Source organism: Podarcis filfolensis (genome assembly GCF_964270895.1).
Source record: "Podarcis filfolensis genome assembly, chromosome: 8".
In the NCBI taxonomy this organism is placed as follows: domain Eukaryota; kingdom Metazoa; phylum Chordata; class Lepidosauria; order Squamata; family Lacertidae; genus Podarcis; species Podarcis filfolensis.
The window spans coordinates 79,933,332-79,953,219 of record NC_139611.1 but is presented as its reverse complement, the minus strand read 5'-3'; the positions used below and the strand labels follow the sequence as shown (position 1 = coordinate 79,953,219).

General features: G+C 44.6%; 1 protein-coding gene across 2 annotated transcripts; it reads left to right on the top strand.

The window, feature by feature from the left end:
- The first annotated feature begins 7,075 nt into the window (after positions 1 to 7,075).
- LOC310768574 (uncharacterized protein) lies at positions 7,076 to 17,213 on the top strand. Of its 2 annotated transcripts, XM_083626918.1 has the most exons (3): positions 7,199 to 7,243; positions 12,808 to 12,877; positions 13,933 to 17,213. In XM_083626918.1, exon 3 carries the CDS (start codon positions 13,973 to 13,975, stop codon positions 16,880 to 16,882), a length of 2,910 nt encoding a protein of 969 aa, XP_083483044.1. In that variant the 5' UTR covers positions 7,199 to 7,243; positions 12,808 to 12,877; positions 13,933 to 13,972; the 3' UTR covers positions 16,883 to 17,213. The 2 variants fall into 2 exon arrangements, with proteins under 2 accessions (XP_083483045.1, XP_083483044.1); XM_083626919.1 differs by lacking the exon at positions 12,808 to 12,877 and having other exon boundaries at positions 7,076 to 7,243.
- Positions 17,214 to 19,888: the final 2,675 nt, after the last annotated feature.

The following is a 19,888-nucleotide window of genomic DNA, read 5'->3' as shown; positions in this document are numbered from 1 at the left end:
AAATTTCCTCTTTAGTGGGTGAAACGAAGAGTGTGGGTTCACTCCCCCCCCCCACCCGATGGTTCTAATATGCTAACCCAGGGGTCAGCAAACCTTTTCAGTAGGGGGCCGGTCCACTGTCCCTCAGACCTTGTGGGGGGGGGGGCTGGACTATATTTTTTGGGGGGGGGGGATGAACTAATTCCTATGCCACACAAATAACCCAGAGAAGCATTTTAAATAAAAGCACACATTCTACTCATGTAAAAACACCAGGCAGGCCCCACAAATAACCCAGAGGTGCATTTTAAATAAAAGGGCACATTCTACTCATGTAAAAACACACTGATTCCCAGACCGTCCTCAGGCCGGATTTAGAAGGCAATTGGGCTGGATCTGGCCCCCTGGCCTTAGTTTGCCTACCCATGTGCTAACCGTAACAGAGGAAATATGAAAGAGGAATTTGCTTTTTAAGAGTAAGCATTTATTAAACTGTAGGTACATTTTCTTCAATACCTCAAAACGGTATCTATATCTACGTTGACTAAATGCTTTGAAATGTAACCAGCTCACCCGTTGGTTAAAATGCCAGTGGTTAATTCCTTCGTCGGTTGACAGTCCTCAGATCTCACCTGCGTGAGCATTTTGCTATGCAGATTTTTAAAAAACGAAAACAAGTTTATCTGTCAATCCTTTTTTTTCTATTGTCAAGAATACAGCGGTTCCCAGCTGTTCTCTTTGACTCTGGTAACTAGCGTCAGTGCATATCCCTGGATATGCTGGGCTCGACAATTCTTAATATAAAACAGTTCTGGGGCCAAGCAAATGGTTTGAAACAACCTGATGGTCCCACCTGAATGATTTAACTAATGCACAAAATAACAGCTGTGCTTGGCACAACAAATATAGAAGTAAGAACATAAGGAGAGATGCTGGATCAGGCTAGTGGTTCATCAGATCCAGCATCTTGTTCTCCCAGTGGCCACCCAGATGCCTGCAGGAATAATAATAATAATAATAATAATAATAATAATAATAATAATAATAATTTATTTGTACCCCGCCCATCTGGCTGGGTTTCCCCAGCCACTCTGGGCGGCTTCCAACAAAGATTAAAAATACATTAAAATGTCACACATTAAAAACTTCCCTGAACAGGGCTGCCTTCAGATGTCTTCTAAATGTCAGGTAATTGTTTATCTCTGTGACATCTGATGGGAGGGTGTTCCACAGGGTGGGTGCCACTACCAAGAAGGCCCTCTGCCTGGTTCCCTGTAGCTTTGCTTCTTGCAGTGAGGGAACCGCCAGAAGGCCCTCGGCGCTGGACCTCAGCGTCTGGGCAGAACGATGGGGGTGGAGACGCTCCTTCAGGTATACTGGGCCGAGGCCATTTAGGGTTTGAAAGGTCAACACCAACACTTTGAATTGTGCTTGGAAACGTACAGGCAGGAAGCCCACGAACAGGACCTGATCGCAACAGCACTTTCCTCTCCTGTGGCTCCCACCAACTGGCGTTCAGAAGCAGCATTGCCTCTGCTTGCGGATGTGCAGAGAAGTGTTTGAAAGGTTCTGTGGCCGAAGCAATCAGGAGAAGCTAGAACGGCCCAGACACTTTGCTCAAGCCACTTGGCAAATCCGCACCGTGATCATCTCCCTCCCAGAAACCAATGTCCCCACTGTGGAAGGACGTGTGGATCCAGAACTGGCCTCCACAGTCACTGACAGACTCATTGTTAAAACCGTGTTTATGGAAGACAATCTTACTCAGTTACGAGGGATCGCCGAAGAAGAAGAAGAAGAAGAATATTGTGTTTTGGTGTTGCAGCCCAGCTTAGGTTGGCAATTAACAACAACAACAACAACAACACAGTTCTTCATTCCAAGAAAAACAAAACCTGGATAAGTGCTGGCAATCCTGGAATCTCTTGCCACTCAGAGATTGCAATGCATGCAACAATGTAACCATTCTACCTTTATTATTATTATTATTATTATTATTATTATTATTATTTACAGGTAGGTAGCCGTGTTGGTCTGCCGTAGTCGAAACAAAACAAAATAAAATAAATAAAATAAAAAAATTCCTTCCAGTAGCACCTTAGAGACCAACAAAGTTAGTTATTGGTATGAGCTTTTGTGTGTGTGCACACAAAAGCAAATACCAATTATTATTATTATTATTATTATTGCATTAAAATGGTTGTTGCTATTCACATGGGCATTATGAAAACTAGTCCTGGAAGAATCTGCCTTCTGACAACTGTTCAGGAAGCAAAAATAGCACCTGGACAGTACTTTCTCTGGTCTGCTGGCAACCTTAGCCCACATGAAAGCCCACTCACCCATGCGCACATACCACATCACTTTCCAAAACTCGCCACATCCTCGAATCGTCACATTCTCATATCAGCTGATGGAGTCTCAGAAAACCCAGAGATATCCACTTCCCCAGCTCACTAAGAAGAGTGGATTCCCCGCCCCCAATCTAATGATGTAATTTATTTTTCTTATTTCATAAAATTTATAGGCCGCTTGATTGTAGAGGAAACCTCAGCCATAGCTAGCTGAACCTCTTGCGCCCACTTAGCTGTTGACGCATGGGAGAAAGCAGCACACCGTGACCTACGAGAAAGGGTCCCATGAATTGTTTTTACGGAGGATTCAGAGGCAGGTGTCGACAGCTTGATATGCGGAGCACACTGTGCGTTGTACCGCCATCTTTTTTTAAAAAACGGCAAAGTTATTGGGAAATCAATGTGCATCCTAAGCAAACGATTTTTCTTTTCTATTACTGTGCATTTGCAGGACCGAAAGCAATTAATAAATGGCAGTGGCAGGAGCTTGCAGTGTTGGCGTAAGGGCAAGGGGTTATTGCAAGGCTCGCTCCTCGCAGGGGCGTTTCTCAAGATGAAGCCAGAGCTTTTCAGTAGCATTAGGAACATTTGTGCTGCTGTTCATTGATCATGGAAGAGGGACCAGGAGGGAAATGAGTGCACAATGCTTGCCTATTGACGTCAAACAGACACCTTCGCTGTATTCCTTCTAAAGCCATTTTTGTTTAGGCTAGCACAACCAGATATATAAAATGTTGCCGTGTGTTTCAATCTGCTCTTTAGCTTATTGTCAATTTTAGCAGTTTTTAAATGTTTTAAATAGTTGTTGTTTTTAACTGATAACTTAATCATTTTAATCTTTTTGCCACCACTTGGAGGGTCTCACAATCAACCAATATATTGATTTATGAAATCAGTCACTGCATACATAAGAAATCTTAACCTGTTTTAGTATTTGAACTTTTCTGTGTTTTAAAGTAGGGTTGTGATTTTTCTTTTCTTGATTCTATTTACAGTGGTACCTCGGGTTAAGTACTTAATTAGTTCCGGAGGTCCGTACTTAACCTGAAACTGTTCTTAACCTGAAGCACCACTTTAGCTAATGGGGCCTCCTGCTGCTGCCGCGCCGCCGGAGCACGATTTCTGTTCTCATCCTGAAGCAAAGTTCTTAACCTGAAGCACGATTTCTGGGTTAGCGGAGTCTGTAACCTGAAGTGTATGTAACCTGAAGCGTATGTAACCCGAGGTACCACTGTATTGTCTTTATCTTTCTGAAAACTGCTTGAGGTTTGTTTGTTTGTTTGTTTTACAAGGAGAAAGGGACGACAGAGGACGAGATGGTTGGATAGTGTTCTTGAAGCTACCAGCATGAGTTTGACCAAACTGCGGGAAGCAGTGGAAGACAGGAGTGCCTGGCGTGCTCTGGTCCATGGGGTCACGAAGAGTTGGACACGACTAAAAAACATGTATAAATTTTGTGAAATAAATAAAAATAAATGTGTAACAGGTACAATAACAGGAGCGCCTTAAAGCTATTCACAAGGATGCAAAAAAAAATCACCTGCCCACGGATGAAGGTGAAGAAGAGGAAGTACAAGCCAAAAAGATGTTTTAATATGGTTTGGGCAGTTTGTTTTAAGTATGGAAAATGAGCTCACCCTAGCCTTATATAACCTGCGTCCCTGCTGTCCCTGGCATTGCCTGTAATAAACACACACACACACACACACACACACACACACACACGTCTGATTGCCTCCCCCTCCTGTTTCCCAAACTGCACATTAGCACCTTTCCAGCTGTTCTGCATTTTGTGTCCAACAGCACACTAAAATAAAAACCTTGTCGGAGAGAGATGAAGGTGGCAGACTGTGCCATTGATGCTCGCAGCGGGCATGGTTAATTTGTTAACGCTTGCTACCATGCCGAGACAAACAAGCTTTGCAGGCGTATCTGCGATGCCTCAGAACCCTGTTCAATGTTCACATCTACTCAGAAGAAAGTTCCCTTGAGCTCCTTGGAACTCTGATAATCTCCTTGAACTCGGATAATGCTTCTTGTTCGCCTGGATGGAGAGTATAGAAATATAAACATGGAATGTATGCAGTACAGTGCCAGATTTACCTAGTATAAGCTAAACATGCTATAGCTTAGGACCCCACTTTCTTGCCCCCCCCAATGTAAAGGGGGGGACTGGATGTACAATTCCAAAATCTAAGATAAAGAAACAAATAAAATAGAACCTATATACAGTACCAGTGTTTTGTGTTGTGTAGGCTCCTATGGTGTAAGTAATGGGCCCCGCCTGCTAGCCTGCTCCCTAAAATATCACTGGTTTGCTCATTTCTATATATAGGGTGCCTACATTCTGCATGGACTAATTGCATGGCAGCATGTGCAAATGGGACGCGGGTGGCACTGTGGGTTAAACCACAGAGCCTAGGACTTGCCGATCAGAAGGTTGGCGGTTCGAATCCCCGTGACGGGGTGAGCTCCCGTTGCTTGGTCCCTGCTCCTACCAACCTAGCAGTTCGAAAGCACGTCAAAGTGCAAGTAGATAAATAGGTACCGCTGCGACGGGGAGGTAAACGGCGTTCCATGCGCTGCTCTGGTTCGCCAGAAGCAGCTTAGTCATGCTGGCCACATGACCCGGAAGCTGTACACCAGCTCACTCGGCCAATAAAGCGAGATGAGCGCCACAACCCCAGAGTTGTCCGCGAATGGATGTAATGGTCAGGGGTCCCTTTACCATTACCTTTACATTCTGCATGGACTGGTTGCATGGCAACATGTGCAAATGGCCTTAGATACCTATTAGGTCCTTAAATTACTATATAGCATCTATTCAACACCAAAAACAGCAACAATTTGTTGTTGACAAAGGACAGCTGGACATATAAAGGGTCCCATTACCTTCAGTAGCTGAGGGCCTCATCAAACCTAAACCCAGCCCTGATGAAGTGCCACGTTTAGGGGAGCATGACAGGTTTGCCTGCCCTGGGTGCTGAGCCAAGAAGGCACTGCAGGGGTCACCGCAACAATGATGTAGTTCAGAAGGTGAGAGGCGGGCGGAGGGGGAGGGTCAATATTGGTACCACACAGGGCACTGCTGAAATTTGAAAGCCCCAATTCTGCCACTGATATATGTGCATTGCTCCACACCTTTGACTTTAGCCTCTGACCCCACCTATCCACAACTAGAAAGGAAGGCAGTAAAAGATTCCCCTCTCCTGCCCCAACACAACAAATCCATTTTTAAAAAAGGAGTGTCACTTTTGCAGTTAGAAAGGAGATGGGGAAATGCGTTGGGAAGTGCAGAATAAGCCACTGATTTGTGGGAAGACCTAAAAACACCCTCAAGCAAATCAGGATTTATGCACCCTTGTTGCATAAACACCCCGCAAAGAAATCGGGACAAAGGCCAAGTAGAGACTGGATTTAATCTAACCTCTGCGTAAGCAAATCAGGATGAATGATCAACGCAGGACATCTGGAGGAGCTGCGGGATTGCAGTGAAATAAATGAACCCAAAGCACTTGTGCACTTGTGAATATTGAATCTGTGCTGTAAACTATAATGGTTATGCTATGCTGAATAATCAAAATGTAAAGCATGTTTTAAAATGAGTCATATGATCACTCTCACTGGCCAGCTGCAATACTCAGGGGCATGGAATTGTTTCCTCTTGAGTAAAAGCACAACCACTATAACAAGAAAGGGTGTTGAATGTGGCCAAAATATTCAATTTATTATCATTTTTAAAATGAAAAAGCATATATTCTTTCTCTCACAAATTATGACGTGTAATTGTATTGTTCTGAGAAGAGTGGAACGAGAAAGGTGCTATTTCAGGGCTGGAAGAGGCAAGAGCTAAGAGAATGGGAGAGCAGCAGAAATTTGCAGGAAAACCTGGTCTTGGGAGATCTTAAACCCATCCCACTTGTAGAAGCAATGGATTTTAAGAAGAGTTGTGATAATAGTTCACAAAAACCAGATTTCAGTTGTGCTACCTTACCACTGAGGGACGCGGGTGGCGCTGTGGGTTAAACCACAGAGCCTAGGACTAGCCAATCAGAAGGTCGGCGGTTCGGTCCCAGCTCCTGCCAACCTAGCAGTTCGAAAGCACGTCAAAGTGCAAGTAGATAAATAGGTACTGCTCCGGCGGGAAGGTAAACAGCGTTTCCGTACGCTGCTCTGGTTCGCCATAAGCACCTTAGTCATGCTGGCCACATGACCCGGAAGCTGTACCCCGGCTCCCTCGGCCAGTAAAGCGAGATGAGTGCCGCAACCCCAGAGTCGGCCACGACTGGACCTAATGGTCAGGGGTCCCTTTACCTTTTTACCTTACCACTAGGAACGAGTGGATCTGTTTGTTTCAGTTTTTCATTTTTCCAATCTTAAATTCAGGAAGGAAGGGAGATAGACTTGATTTCTGATTGTATTCCTCGTTTTTTCAAGCTTCTAATCCCTAAGTATGTGGGGATATAGGGTTGGTGAAAGCACTCTTTAACCGATCAGCTTGGGAACACTTTTTTATTGCTCTGCTTGCAGGAGAAGTCAGGTGACAACTGCCAAGAACCCCAGCTGGCATGGCAATGGAATATCCCTATTTTCAAGTAGAATATTGTCCCGATCCACTGCTGTGCCCTGCTCCCTTACCACCCGGGCCCAGGTGCCCTCTTTTGTCACCTTTCTCCAGTCACCCGTCACCGTAAAAGGAGAACACAATGTTTCCGTCTGTCAGAAACAAAACTGAAAGACGACAGTCCAGCTCACTTCCCCCTTAAATTTAAATCATGCAACACCCAACTCTCTCAAACAAGTTAGAAAGAAAGAGAGCAACTCATACTAGATCAGTGACTGTCTGAAAGCAGAACTAGCTGCACCGGTGCCAAGGAGAACATGAAGATCTAAATCGCTGGCGGAATCAGGTAGGAACTTCCCAAGTCTTGCTTGTGTTGTGTGTATTTATAGGATCCTATAAATATTCCTGGGAATAATTTCCCACCGTGCAATTTAAAAATTGTAGGCAGTATGTAATGGGATTTTTACGTCACATTTTGCTCACTGTGGTTGGAGTGAGAGAAATGAGCCACTGTTGCAATCTAACCCCAGCCAGCATCAACTTTATATGCTCTCTCTCTCTCTCTCTCTCTCTCTCTCTCTCTCTCTCTCTCTCTATATATATATATATATATATATATATATATATGCAACTTTATATACCAGGCCACATTTAGGTTTGATGAGGCCCTAAGCTACTGAAGGTAATGGGGTCCTTTATATGTCCAGCTGTCCTTTGTCAACAACAGATTGTCGCTGTTTTTCGTGTTGAATATATGTTATATGGTAATTCATGGACCTAATAGGTATCTAAAGTCATTTGCACATAACAAATAAGAGCCTACACAACACAAAACACTGTTGCCGTATGTAGGTTTTATTTTATTTGTTTTTTATCTTATATTTTGGAAATGTACATCCAAGTTTTTTTCCTTTACTTTTTTTGGGGGCCCCCAAGAAAGTGGGGCCCTAAGCTATAGCACTGCAATCTAACCCCAGCCAGGATCAACTTTATAGGCTTTCATATAGGAGGGGGCCACATAGCTCTGGAGTAAGTAGGTCAGGGGAGATAAATTCAATTTGGTTTTCATTTGGAGGGGAAATGAGGTTAGCAACCCTAAGAGCATTGGTCTAATGTGGAAGGAAGATCAAAGGGTCAGCACAAAAAGGACAGTCTAGGAAGACTGGAGGTTCCTCTCTATCTGCCCTTTCCATGCAGGTTACTGTGGTAAAGGTAAAGGTAAAGGGACCCCTGACCATTAGGTCCAGTCGTGGCCGACTCTGGGGTTGCGGCTCTCATCTCGCTTTATTGGCCAAGGGAGCCGGCATACATGGCCAGCATGACTTCTGGTGAACCACAGCAGCGCACGGAAATGCCATTTACCTTCCCACCGGAGCGGTACCTATTTATCTACTTGCACTTTGACGTGCTTTTGAACTGCTAGATTGGCAGGAGCAGGGACCAAGCAACGGGAGCTCACCCCATCACGGGGATTTGAACCGCCGACCTTCTGATCGGCAAGTCCTGGGCTCTGTGGTTTAACCCACAGCGCCGTACCTTGGTACTAAAACAGCTTGGCTCCCTATGCCGCAAACCTGGAAGTGAGTGTTCTGGTTTGCAAACGTTTTTTGGAAGCCGAACATCCGACGCGGCTTCTGTGGCTTCCGATTGAGTGCAGGAAGCTCCTGCAGCCAATCGGAAGCTGTGCCTTGGTGGTTTTCAAACTGTTTCGAGAGTTGAACTGACCCCTGGAATGGATTAAGTTTGAGAACCAAGGTACCACTGTATGTCAATCTGCAGGGGCAGATGAGTTGCATCCCGTTGATTCCAACTCTGTATACTAGGTGTGCATGCAGTCTATTCCCTTTAAAAGGTCGAGGTGACTGCATTGCCACAATTATTTTGAGATACTAAAATGTAACCACAACAAATTGTCTTAAAATAGATGAAGAGGACTACTACTCAAAATGTACACCATGCATTTAAAGCCCAGCAAAGTTAAATGGGACTTACTCCCAGGTAGGGATAGAACAGAAATTCAATTCAGTTTATATTTAAAGGTAAACCTAGCTAATGTGAACTTTCTGGAAAAAAATATGTGAACCAAAGCACAACCGCACTTCTAAATTTGCACTTCTCCGAATTTTGCAATGAAGTTCTCTGTCCAGCTAACGCATATCAAAATGCATACACGAAGGTAAATTGTGCATTTTAAATGGTGCATTAAAAATTGTGCATATATTAGTGAAAATAACGTCAAAACCCATGATATCAGGGGGAGTCGCTTAGCAAAGAATGTGTATATTAGGCAACATTTCATATAAACGTGTGTGCCAGGAGAAATTCGCTGATGAATGTTTGTGAGCACTTAAAAAAAGAAAAAAAATGGAGAATTGAAACCGACAGGAACTATAATTGACAGATTTGCCTATCCCTGGTGGTAGGATACAAGATTTGCATGCAGGAGGTCTTAAGAATATTTTTTTAAAAACCCCAAAATCCACAATAAGACAATGCCTTCATTAGGACCAAACCAAAATGCCACAAAATAGTGGCAGGATTTCAGGGCCTTCCCAAAGCTGGCTAAGCGAGTTGCCGTGTTTTGGGAAGGAGGCGTGGAAAGGAGGTGGAAAGGTTCCAGAATCCTGTCAGAGGCCTCATAGTAAAGTAAAGGTAAAGGGGCCCCTGACCATTAGGTCCAGTCGTGACCGACTCTGGGGCTGCAGCGCTCATCTCGCTCTATAGGCCAAGGGAGCCAGTGTACAGCTTCTGGGTCATGTGGCCAGCAGGACTAAGCCTCTTCTGGCGAACCAGAGCAGCGCACAGAAACGCCGTTTACATTCCCGCTGGAGCGGTACCTATTTATCTACTTGCACTTTGATGTGCTTTCGAACTGCTAGGTTGGCAGGAGCAGGGACCGAGCAACGGGAGCTCACCCTGTCGTGGGGATTCGAACCGCCGACCATCTGATCGGCAAGTCCTAGGCTCTGTGGTTTAACCCACAGCGCCACTCGCGTCCCTTTGTCAGAGGCCTCGTACCTTCTTTCCAAAGCCTAGTGGCTTGCTTACCCAGCTTTGGGAAGGCAGCATGAGGCCTGTGATAAGTGTGTGTGTGTGTGTGTGTGTGTGTGTGTGTGTGTGTGTGTGTGTCTCAAACGTTGCTGAGGGCCGCCGAAAAAGGCCTCAGGGTTGGGTCGCACATTGGACCACCCTGTCATAATAGCTCCCAGCACCCTTACCAAAGAACAGCTCCCAGAAAATGTGAGGGGGGCATTCGCTGCTCCCCACTGTACAGTTGCTGCTGGTCAGGGTAGATTCCATGCTAGATGGACCAATAAATAACCTAATTCAGTTTTAAGGCAATTTCATATAATGGAAATGGGCAGTGCTTTTTTCCTGGGGGGATGCAGGGGTACGCATACCCCTAAACATTTTGTGAATCTAAATTTGGCCTCCTTGAGGGGCAGTATTTCAATATGAGTAGGAAAATGAGAGTACCCCCTAAACATATTTTTTTTTAGAAAAAAAGCACTGGAACTGGGAGGGATCGAGTCCTAAGAGCAACCCCTTATGGCAGGGGTCAGCAAACTTTTGCAGTGGGGGGCCGGTCCACTGTCCCTCAGACCTTGTGGGGGGCCAGACTATATTTTGAAGGAAAAATGAACGAATTCCTATGCCCCACAAATAACGCAGAGATGCATTTTAAATAAAAGGACACATTCTACTCATGTAAAAACACCAGGCAGGCCCCACAAATAACCCAGAGATGCACTTTAAATAAAAGGACACATTCTACTCATGTAAAAACACGCTGATTCCTGGACCATCCGTGCGCCGGATTTAGAAAGCGATTGGGCCGGATCCGGCCCCCGGGCCTTAGTTTGCCTACCCATGCCTGATGGCATTTGTTTTACGGCACAGAGCAACTTACTTGGTTATGCTAATTGTCGTGCTTAACTTGCCAGACAAATGCACTATCCAGACAAATGAGCTGGTTTGGCTAGCTTGCTTTCATACATTCTACATGGTCCCCCTGCCCCAGATCACAGGTCTGGAAGGTGCATGGGGTTCCGTTCAGACTGACCCTCCCCCAATATAACGCATGTTGACTTACCCTATCGTTTTTATAAAGCATTGTTAAAATGCTTGCTTATAAAGTTTTTTTGGGGGGGAACTTAATACACAGTTGAAATAAAAGATAAAAATGCATCACCTGTGCTTCCTCCAACTGTATGGTGCTACCTTCCCAACAGAGTAGTGGTGGTGTCTGAAAAGGTGCACAAAGATCAGGGATCTTCCTGTTCTAAAATAAAGCTGAGAAGAGAAATACAGTATGCAGGGCTTTTTCCCCCAGCCGGAACTCACTGGAACTCAATTCTGACACCTCTCAGGTGGGCGCCATTGCAATTACAAGAGAACAAGGGAGGCATTCATAGTGAGTTCTGGCACCTCTTTCTCATGAAAAATAGCACCACTGTTGTTGCTGCACCAGACCTCGCTGCTTCTCACTTCCTCCTCAGGCAAAAAACACAGTTCTAATAGGTCCGGATGGCGTGGGGGAGAGGAATGGAGGGGCCTCTTTTCACTTAAAAGGTTCTGCTTTTCCCAGCTTAGCAGCTGCAGAGCACCCCAAAGCTCTAATTTTGCACTGGTGACATTCTCCAATCACGCCGCCTCTTCCTTTCTTCTTTCCTTCTTGGGGCTGGAGAATGAGCTGTGGTAGGTGGCAGAAGCAAAAGAATAGAAGTCCATTAAAAAGTCAGGGGCGAGGAGCACTAACCTGTCGTCCCCCCCATGCAAATAAATGCCAATGTATATGGGTTAAACCACAGAGCCTAGGGCTTGCTGATCAGAAGGTCGACGGTTCGAATCCCCACGATGGGGTGAGCTCCCGTTGCTCGGTCCCTGCTCCTGCCAACCCAGCAGTTCGAAAGCACATCAAAGTGCAAGTAGATAAATAGGTACCACTCCGGCGGGAAGGTAAACGGCGTTTCCGTGCGCTGCTCTGGTTCACCAGAAGCAGCTTAGTCATGCTGGCCACATGACCTGGAAGCTGTACACCAGCTCCCTCGGCCAGTAAAGCGAGATGAGCGCCGCAACCCCAGAGTCGGCCATGACTGGACCTAATGGTCAGGGGTCCCTTTACCTTTATATAGCAAAAGTCACCAAATTTTTTTTGGGGGGGGGTGTTCCAGTGGCTCCAGGGGTGGTCCGTGCCTTAGGCGAGGCGAATGCATTAAATGAAAACTAGAATTAAACACACACAACGTAGAAATTTGGGTTGTTTCATTCTCATTTTCTGGGGAAGCAATGTTGTTGGGTGGGTTAGTAACATTTTAAAATAAAAAATTGTTTTATTTAGATATATCAGGGTACTGTCGTCAAGGTTTTATATCCTCACTCAAAGCTGAAAAGTTAATAAGAATTCCAAATAGTAGCATATTTCACAAGAGGCAATTTAACACAATTGTCATCATTAATATATAAAATCAGAGTGTTTGTTGTGGGGGAGGAAGGGAAAGGAGATTGTTAGCCGCTTTGAGACTCCTTAGGGTAGTGATAAAGCGCGATATCAAATCCAAACTCTAAACTCCAAACTCTAAATAAAATTTTGCCACATTGTTGACAATTTTTTGATTGTCGTTTAGTAATACCTTAATTTCTTAGTAACTTTTTCAGCAGTAACTATCTACCAACTTGACTATACCATAAATCTTTCTTTCATTCCTCTAAATATTTTCATTTTCCTGCGATAAGCATCCTAGCACCTAACAATAAATATAGAATAAATATACCAAATCAATTCTTCATCTAAACCATCTTCATTCACCCCATCCCATGTCCTCAGTAATGCTAGAAACGTAAATTGAATGAAAAAGGACTACGGTATTTGAAATGAGGCATGACATTTTTTCCTTCTCCTCATCTTAGATAAATCTTGTCAGGACACATGCGTACATCATCTAAAAAGAAAGCAAGCATGTCTTGCTTCTGAACCATGGTACTGTTTTTACTCAAATGGAGATTTAATTGATAGATTAAGGAATGAATCAACTACAACTCATACAACGAATTCCAACAATGAATCACCTAAGATTCCTTTAATCAGATGACAGCCCTATGCAGTAAAAGGTGCTGGGGCTTGATTGGTGCATTTTATGCAGAGCTCCTGAGATGTCTTTGTCCATTGTCAGGACTTGCTAAAAGCTTCCCTCTTTCAGCAAACATCCTAAATTGAGATGTTTATCGCAGTTGGGACCTGCCTTGGATTTGTATTGGTTTTATGTATGGGTTATTCTTCTTTTGAATTGTTTGTGTGTGTATATAAAATATGGTCATAAACACTTATTCTATTTTTATATATGTCACTGCCTATTAAATTATAATCACCTTAGGATGCCTCGTCAAAAAACATCCATAAATGGAATAATAATCATAATAATAATAACTTTTATTTATACCCCGCCCTCCCTGGCCAGAGCCGGGCTCAGGGCAGCTAACACCAATAAAATCATGGTAAAAACATAATAGGGGAAAAAGAAAAAGACCAAGTTAAAATACAGGTTAAAATGCAATTTAAAATGCAGCCTCATTTTAAAAGTAGCCGATGAATCAAGACCATAAGGGGAGGGAAACATAAGGGTCAGAATGAATCCAAACCAAAGGCCAGGTGGAACAGCTCTGTCTTGCAGGCCCTGCGGAAAGATGTTAAATACCGTATTTTTTGCTCTATAGGACGCACTTTTTCCTTCCTAGAAAGTAAGGGGAAATGTGTGTGCGTCTTATGGAGCGAATGCAGGCTATGCAGCTATTCCAGAAGCCAGAACAGCAAGAGGGATCGCTGCTTTCACTGCGCAGCAATCCCTCTTGCTGTTCTGGCTTCTGGGATTCAAAATATTTTTTTTCTTGTTTTCCTCCTCCAAAAACTAGGTGTGTCTTATGGTCTGGTGCGTCTTATGGAGCGAAAAATACGGCAATACTCCTAACTTTCAAACTCTCACATTGTCTTTCACAGAAGTTCAAAGAAGTCTCACAGTTAATGTTCTTTGGTTCCAGGTTTTTCTGGTGACCCAAGGCTGAGCATCCCAAATCAGAGATGGGCCAAATGGGTCTCCTGCTTCCTTTCCTGGCTTTCATTCTACTTCACACCCAATGGGCAGCTGCTTACGGTTTCAGGAACTGCTACCATTCCGAGTGGGATCCAGGTTATTTCAAGTGCATGCAGCGCTTCCTGAAAGATATCTCCAGCGCCGTGAAGGACCTTCCCAACAATGCCACAGTGGTCAATGCATCCCATAATTTCATTCGGTTCTTGCCTTACGGGAGCTTCCAACACCTCCCAAAGCTGAAGGTCCTGCAACTGAGCTTCAACAAAATGGAAGTGATAGAAGGTGGGGCCTTCGAGAACCTCACAGACTTGAAGACCCTCAACCTTTCCTGCAACAGCCTTGTGAATCTATCCAAAGATGTCTTCCTGGGTTTGCCAAACCTCACCTCCCTCATCTTGCACCATAACCAATTGAGCAAAATCCAAGAGGATACATTTCGTCCATTTCAGAACCTCCTGGCGCTGCAGCTCCATTTCAACAAGTTGGAGAACTTTGAAGAAGTAGTTCTGAGCTTAGTGAGACTGACAAGCCTGAAGGTGCTGAATCTGTGTAACAATAACCTGACCTCCCTGGAGTCTGAACCAAGACTGCCCACTTCCTTGTCTACTCTCCTGCTATGTAACAATTCCCTGCACAGGGTGGACGTTAAGGAACCAGAGTTCCTGAGAAATGTAAAAAAACTGGACCTTTCTTACAACAGGATCTCCAATGCATCTTCTTTTGCCACGGTCCACCTCCGAAACCTCAGCAGCCTGGAGCTGATGGGGAATAGCCTAGACATTTTCCGGGTCTTAAAAGTTTCTGACTTGCGGCCTTGGACCCTAAATTACTCTGGGTTGCATTTAAGTCAATCCTATCAGCTGCTCAAGTTGTGTGAGCATCTCAATGCATCCAATCATTCCTTGTCTCTCCATCTTCAGAGCAACAACATCAGGAATGTGAATAGCGGCACCTTTGGCGCATGCCCTCCCATCCTGCTGCTGGATCTTTCAAGGAACCATCTCAGGTCACTGGGATGTGTAAGGGAGAAGATGGGTTGGGTGGTACAAAACCAGCTGAAGACTTTGATTGTGGAACACAACTTGCTGGACAAATTAAAGTTCTGCCCTAAGACCGCTCCCTTAAATGAGCTGACAACCATCTCTTTCCGCTTCAATCGTATCCTTTCTGTATCTGCTCAGGCATTCTGCTATGCCCCTAATCTGGAGACGCTCCACCTCAATATCAACAGCATTGCCGTCCTGGACAGAAATGCCTTGAAAGGACTGCAACACCTCAGGGAGCTGCGCTTGGATAACAACCTTCTAACAGATCTCTACGTAACTAGTTTTGACGACTTGAAGAGCCTCAAGACCCTCAATCTCCGAAACAACCATGTTTCTGTCCTCTTCCCCGGTGTCTTCAAGAACCTTGGGAGCCTGTATATTTTAGACCTAGGGGGGAACAACATCCGTAGATTAACCAACACATCGTTTGAGGGACTGAGGAATCTCTCTAATCTCTATCTGGACGGCAATCATATTGAATACATTAGTCACTGGTTTTTTAAACCCGTGCAGAGCACTCTCCAGGTTCTGGACCTGAAAGCCAACAAGATAAACTACATCAGCATGAAGCAACACAGCCAGCCTCCCTTCTTGAACCTGCACAAACTCTATGACCTCAAGCTCCAAGGACAGCAACCTTATGGCTTGAAAATCATCCCTGCCAAGTTCTTCCAGGGCCTGAGGTCCTTGCTCTATCTCTACCTGTCAGAAAACAAAATTCTCTCCATTGCACCTGATGTCTTTGATGACCTAGGGCAGCTGAGGTATCTAAGCCTGGCTGATAGCAGTAACGGTATGGGGAACCTTCCACCTGGCATATTCAAGAACCTTAGAAACTTGACTAGTCTGAACCTGGAGAACGCTGGCCTCCGCACATTGACCCTGGAGGTCTTCGGCAACCTCAGCAGGCTGCGTGTCCTGCAAATGGGGAAGAACGAGCTTCAGACGATCAATAGCAGCGTGATGGAAAAGCTGACCTCCCTGAGAAACCTGGACCTGCGCAAGTGCCCCTTGTCTTGTACCTGCGATAACATTTGGTTCCAGTTGTGGCTGAACAACAGCCAGGTACAGGTGGTTTACCTGTACAACTACTCCTGCAATTCTGGGCAGCCTAATAGCTATGTCTATAGCTTTGATACCCATGTCTGCTTCCAAGATGTGGGCGTGTACCTCTTCTTTTTCACCTTCCCGGCTCTCTTGCTGCACATGGTGCTGCCGTTCCTCTACCACCGCACCTACTGGCGCCTGAAATACCACTTCTACGTCCTTCGGGCATGGGTCAGTGATCACTGGAGGCACGGCAAAGACGACCACTACAAATTCGATGCCTTCGTCTCCTACAACTCCACCGACGAGAGCTGGGTGCTGGAGCACTTGGTGCCCAGTCTGGAAAAAGGAGGGGGTCCTGTCTTCCGTCTCTGCCTCCACCACCGGGACTTCCAGCCCGGGAAATATATTATAGACAATATAGTCGACAGCATCCACAACAGTCGGCATACCATCTGCGTGATTAGCCGGAGGTACCTGCGAAGCGAGTGGTGCTCCATGGAGATACAGCTGGCCAGCTACCGGCTCTTTGATGAACTCAAGGATGTCCTTATCCCTGTTTTCCTGGAGGACATCCCAGAGCGGGAGCTCTCTGCCTATCACCGCATGCGGAAAGTGATGCTAAAGAAGACCTATATTTCTTGGCCCGCAGAACCCGAGGCTCAGAAGCTGTTCTGGGCTAAAATGCGAGTGGCTTTAAAGGGAGGGCACTCAGAAGAAAAGGAGGAAAGCATTTATTGGTTTGATAACGAAGGCAAACCCGTGGTGGAATCAGCCTTCAAGGTGGCACAGGAAGGTGACTAGTCTGAAACGCTAGTTTACCTGGAACTCTGTTGTTGTTCTTGTTTTAGAAAATGGTTTTTGGTTTTCAGATCAAAGTTTTACAATCACATATCCATATACAACATAAAGACAAGATTCCAAAGGATCTCTCAGACTTCCCTCCTCCCCTTTGTGGGTCCTGTTGTTAATCATTTCCTCCTGCATCTTTTACAATAATCCAAATCTTTTACATCTCCATTATATCCCAAATTCACCATTAAACTACAAGTGTTATTCCAGTCTTACTAACAGTTTTAACTGTTTACAATGGTTTTTAAGATAAATTATAAATTTCTCCCATTGCTTATTAAAATTTTTGTCGTCTTGATTCCTTTTGGTCATCTTTGCCAATTTGGCATAATCCATCAAGTTAATCTGCCGTTCTTCTCTGGTAGGGACTTTATCTGCTTTCCATCTCTGGGCCAATAACATCCGTGCAGCCTTGGTCACATGCATAAATAGTCTTTTCTGCTCCCTTAGGATTTCAGTAGCTAGAATTCCTAAAAGAAAAGGTTCAGGTTTGTTTTTTTAGGGTTTTTTAGGGGGAAAATTACTTTAAACATTTTTTTCAACTCATTATAAATCATTTCCCAAAATTCTTTTACTGCTTTATATGTCCACAACATATGAAAAATGTGCCTTATTTTTACCAGGAACTCCTTTGAGGCTTGCTTGAAGGAGAGATAGCATGGTGTGAGACAGCTTCTGTTTTTCATTATCATCACTTCCTCTTTTTCCCTCTTTACTAGCAAAACACCCCATTTGCACTTCTGCAAATTTCACAGTGCAGTTTCCCCGACAAGGAATGAGTACAAAGATGTGCTGACAAGGTGCATTAAAGTGTGCATTTAAAAATGCATATATTTGTAAGAAGAAAATACAAAATGGGCAGAGCCTCCAAGTGCCCCTATTTTCCAGGGACAGTCCCAGATTTACAGAAGCCGCCCTGGTTTCTGATTTGATCCTGGAACATCCTGCTTTTCCTTTAGGAAGTCCCTATTTGTTTTCATCAGAGAAATTTTGGAGGGTATGGAGTTATGCAAACACACCCCGAGCCAAGGGGCTAGGTCACTATACAACCTTTAGAAGACATCTGAAAGCAGCCCTGTCTAGGGAAGTTTTTTCAATGTTTAATGTTTTATTATGTTTTTATGTGTGGTGGGAGCCTCCCACAAGGGCTGCGGCAACCCAGTCAGATGGGTGGGGTATAAATAATAAAATTATTAGTATTAGTATTATATAGGACATCCCTATTTTTATCAGATAAATGTTGGAGGGTGTTATATGTTCAGGGCATGTATGCACCGCACACCAACACCCAGACAGTTCTCTATCCATGAAAGCTGGTAGACGGCACATTTTGCCATCACTGAAATAGCGTCCTTCTCTGCATGTGTGAGAGGTTTGAGCAGTAGAATGTGGTAGTGGCAGAAAGGACTGCACCACTTGAAGTTGTTGCAGCAGGGGTGGGTGGTATACTTTGGTTCAGAATGCTCCTCCGCATTATTTATTATAATTATTTCATTTATTAATTACTTCCTACAAAATACACTGGAGTGCTTTCACAATGAAAACATCAACACTAAAAACAGCCCCATGTTAAAACAGTTAAAAGCAATCCCATACATCAAAGACTTCCCAGCTATACCATGAAAAAATGGTACAGCTGGCATAGCGAACAGGCGTTCACAACCTTACAACATTTGCTTGAAGGCCCCACTTTTACATACAGTGGTACCTCTGGATGCGAACGGGATCCGTTCCAGAGCCCCATTCGCATCCAGAAGCGAACGCAACCCACAAACACAACCCGCGTGTGCGCAGGTTGCAATTCGCCACTTCTGCGCATGCCCGTGACGTAATTTTGACCATCTGCACATGCGCGAGCGGCAAAACCCGGATGTGACGTGCTCCGTTACTTCCGGCTCGCCGCAGCGTGCAACCCCAAAAATACTTATCCCAAAGCTACTTCAACCCGAGGTATGACTGTATCTCTATTGATTTCAAGTCCATGAAAAAAAAACTCAAAGCATAAACACAGCATAATGTGGCCAATGCATGAAATAATTCAAACACTGAAGCTTTTGCTGTGAATATTTTATATTAATGAATAAATATTTATGAACGGATACATTTATGCATAGCTCACTGAAGCTGCCTAGCAAAGCACACATCATTTTTTACCGACACTCCTCATTCTGCCAAGCAGAAGGTCATTCTCTGCTCTGAAGGGGAACTCTGGCGTTCTCTGCAAGCTCAGGCCGGCTTTAGAGATGTCATCAGCCACATAGACAATGCTGCTCGGAGGATTTCAGAATGCAAGAGCATGGAACAGAATTCGCCCCGATGAATACTTAACCCTTGCAGGAGTATTAGTTACAGGGTCTGCCGACGGCGGTTGTAAGAATGGCACTCAGGATTTCTAAGAAGGCCCAAAACCATTAACTAATTAACCTTCAGTGCTCTGTGGGAAAGAGAGGGTAATGATCCTATAAGGATCTTCGCACAAGGTCGCAAGGCCAGTCTCTAGAGGGGCAGAACTCCTGATTGCCTTTTTCTTTTGTTCATCTGCCAACAGGGCTGCCCAAAATACTGATTCCCTGCTCCCTCAAACACCCTACTTTCCAGAACCCTCTCAAATATATTGTTGCACACAACTCTAATCTCCCAGCGGCGAGAAACTCTAGGGGCTCCTGCACTTACCCAGAGTGTGGTTTCCTTGGAATGAAGGCCAGTGGAGACTGTATCATCTTTATTTAGGGATTGGCCTCTTGTTCTCTATCCTAAGACAATGTGGCATCTAGCCAAGTCAGGCACCAGAGCATTTTATTTGGACATGTAAATGAGGGTACTTAACTGGCTAGCTAAGGCCATCACCTTCACAAAAGGAACAGCTTGCCTGGTTTCCTTTTAGAGATTCTAACCTCACAGATACAGGATCACAGGTTTGGAAGGGATCCACAGGTATCATTCAAACTGACCCCCACC

What these genes read in the sequence shown, in the direction of transcription:
- LOC310768574 (XM_083626919.1), top strand. Translation starts at nt 13,973, where the DNA reads ATGGGCCAAATGGGTCTCCTGCTTCCTTTCCTGGCTTTCATTCTACTT.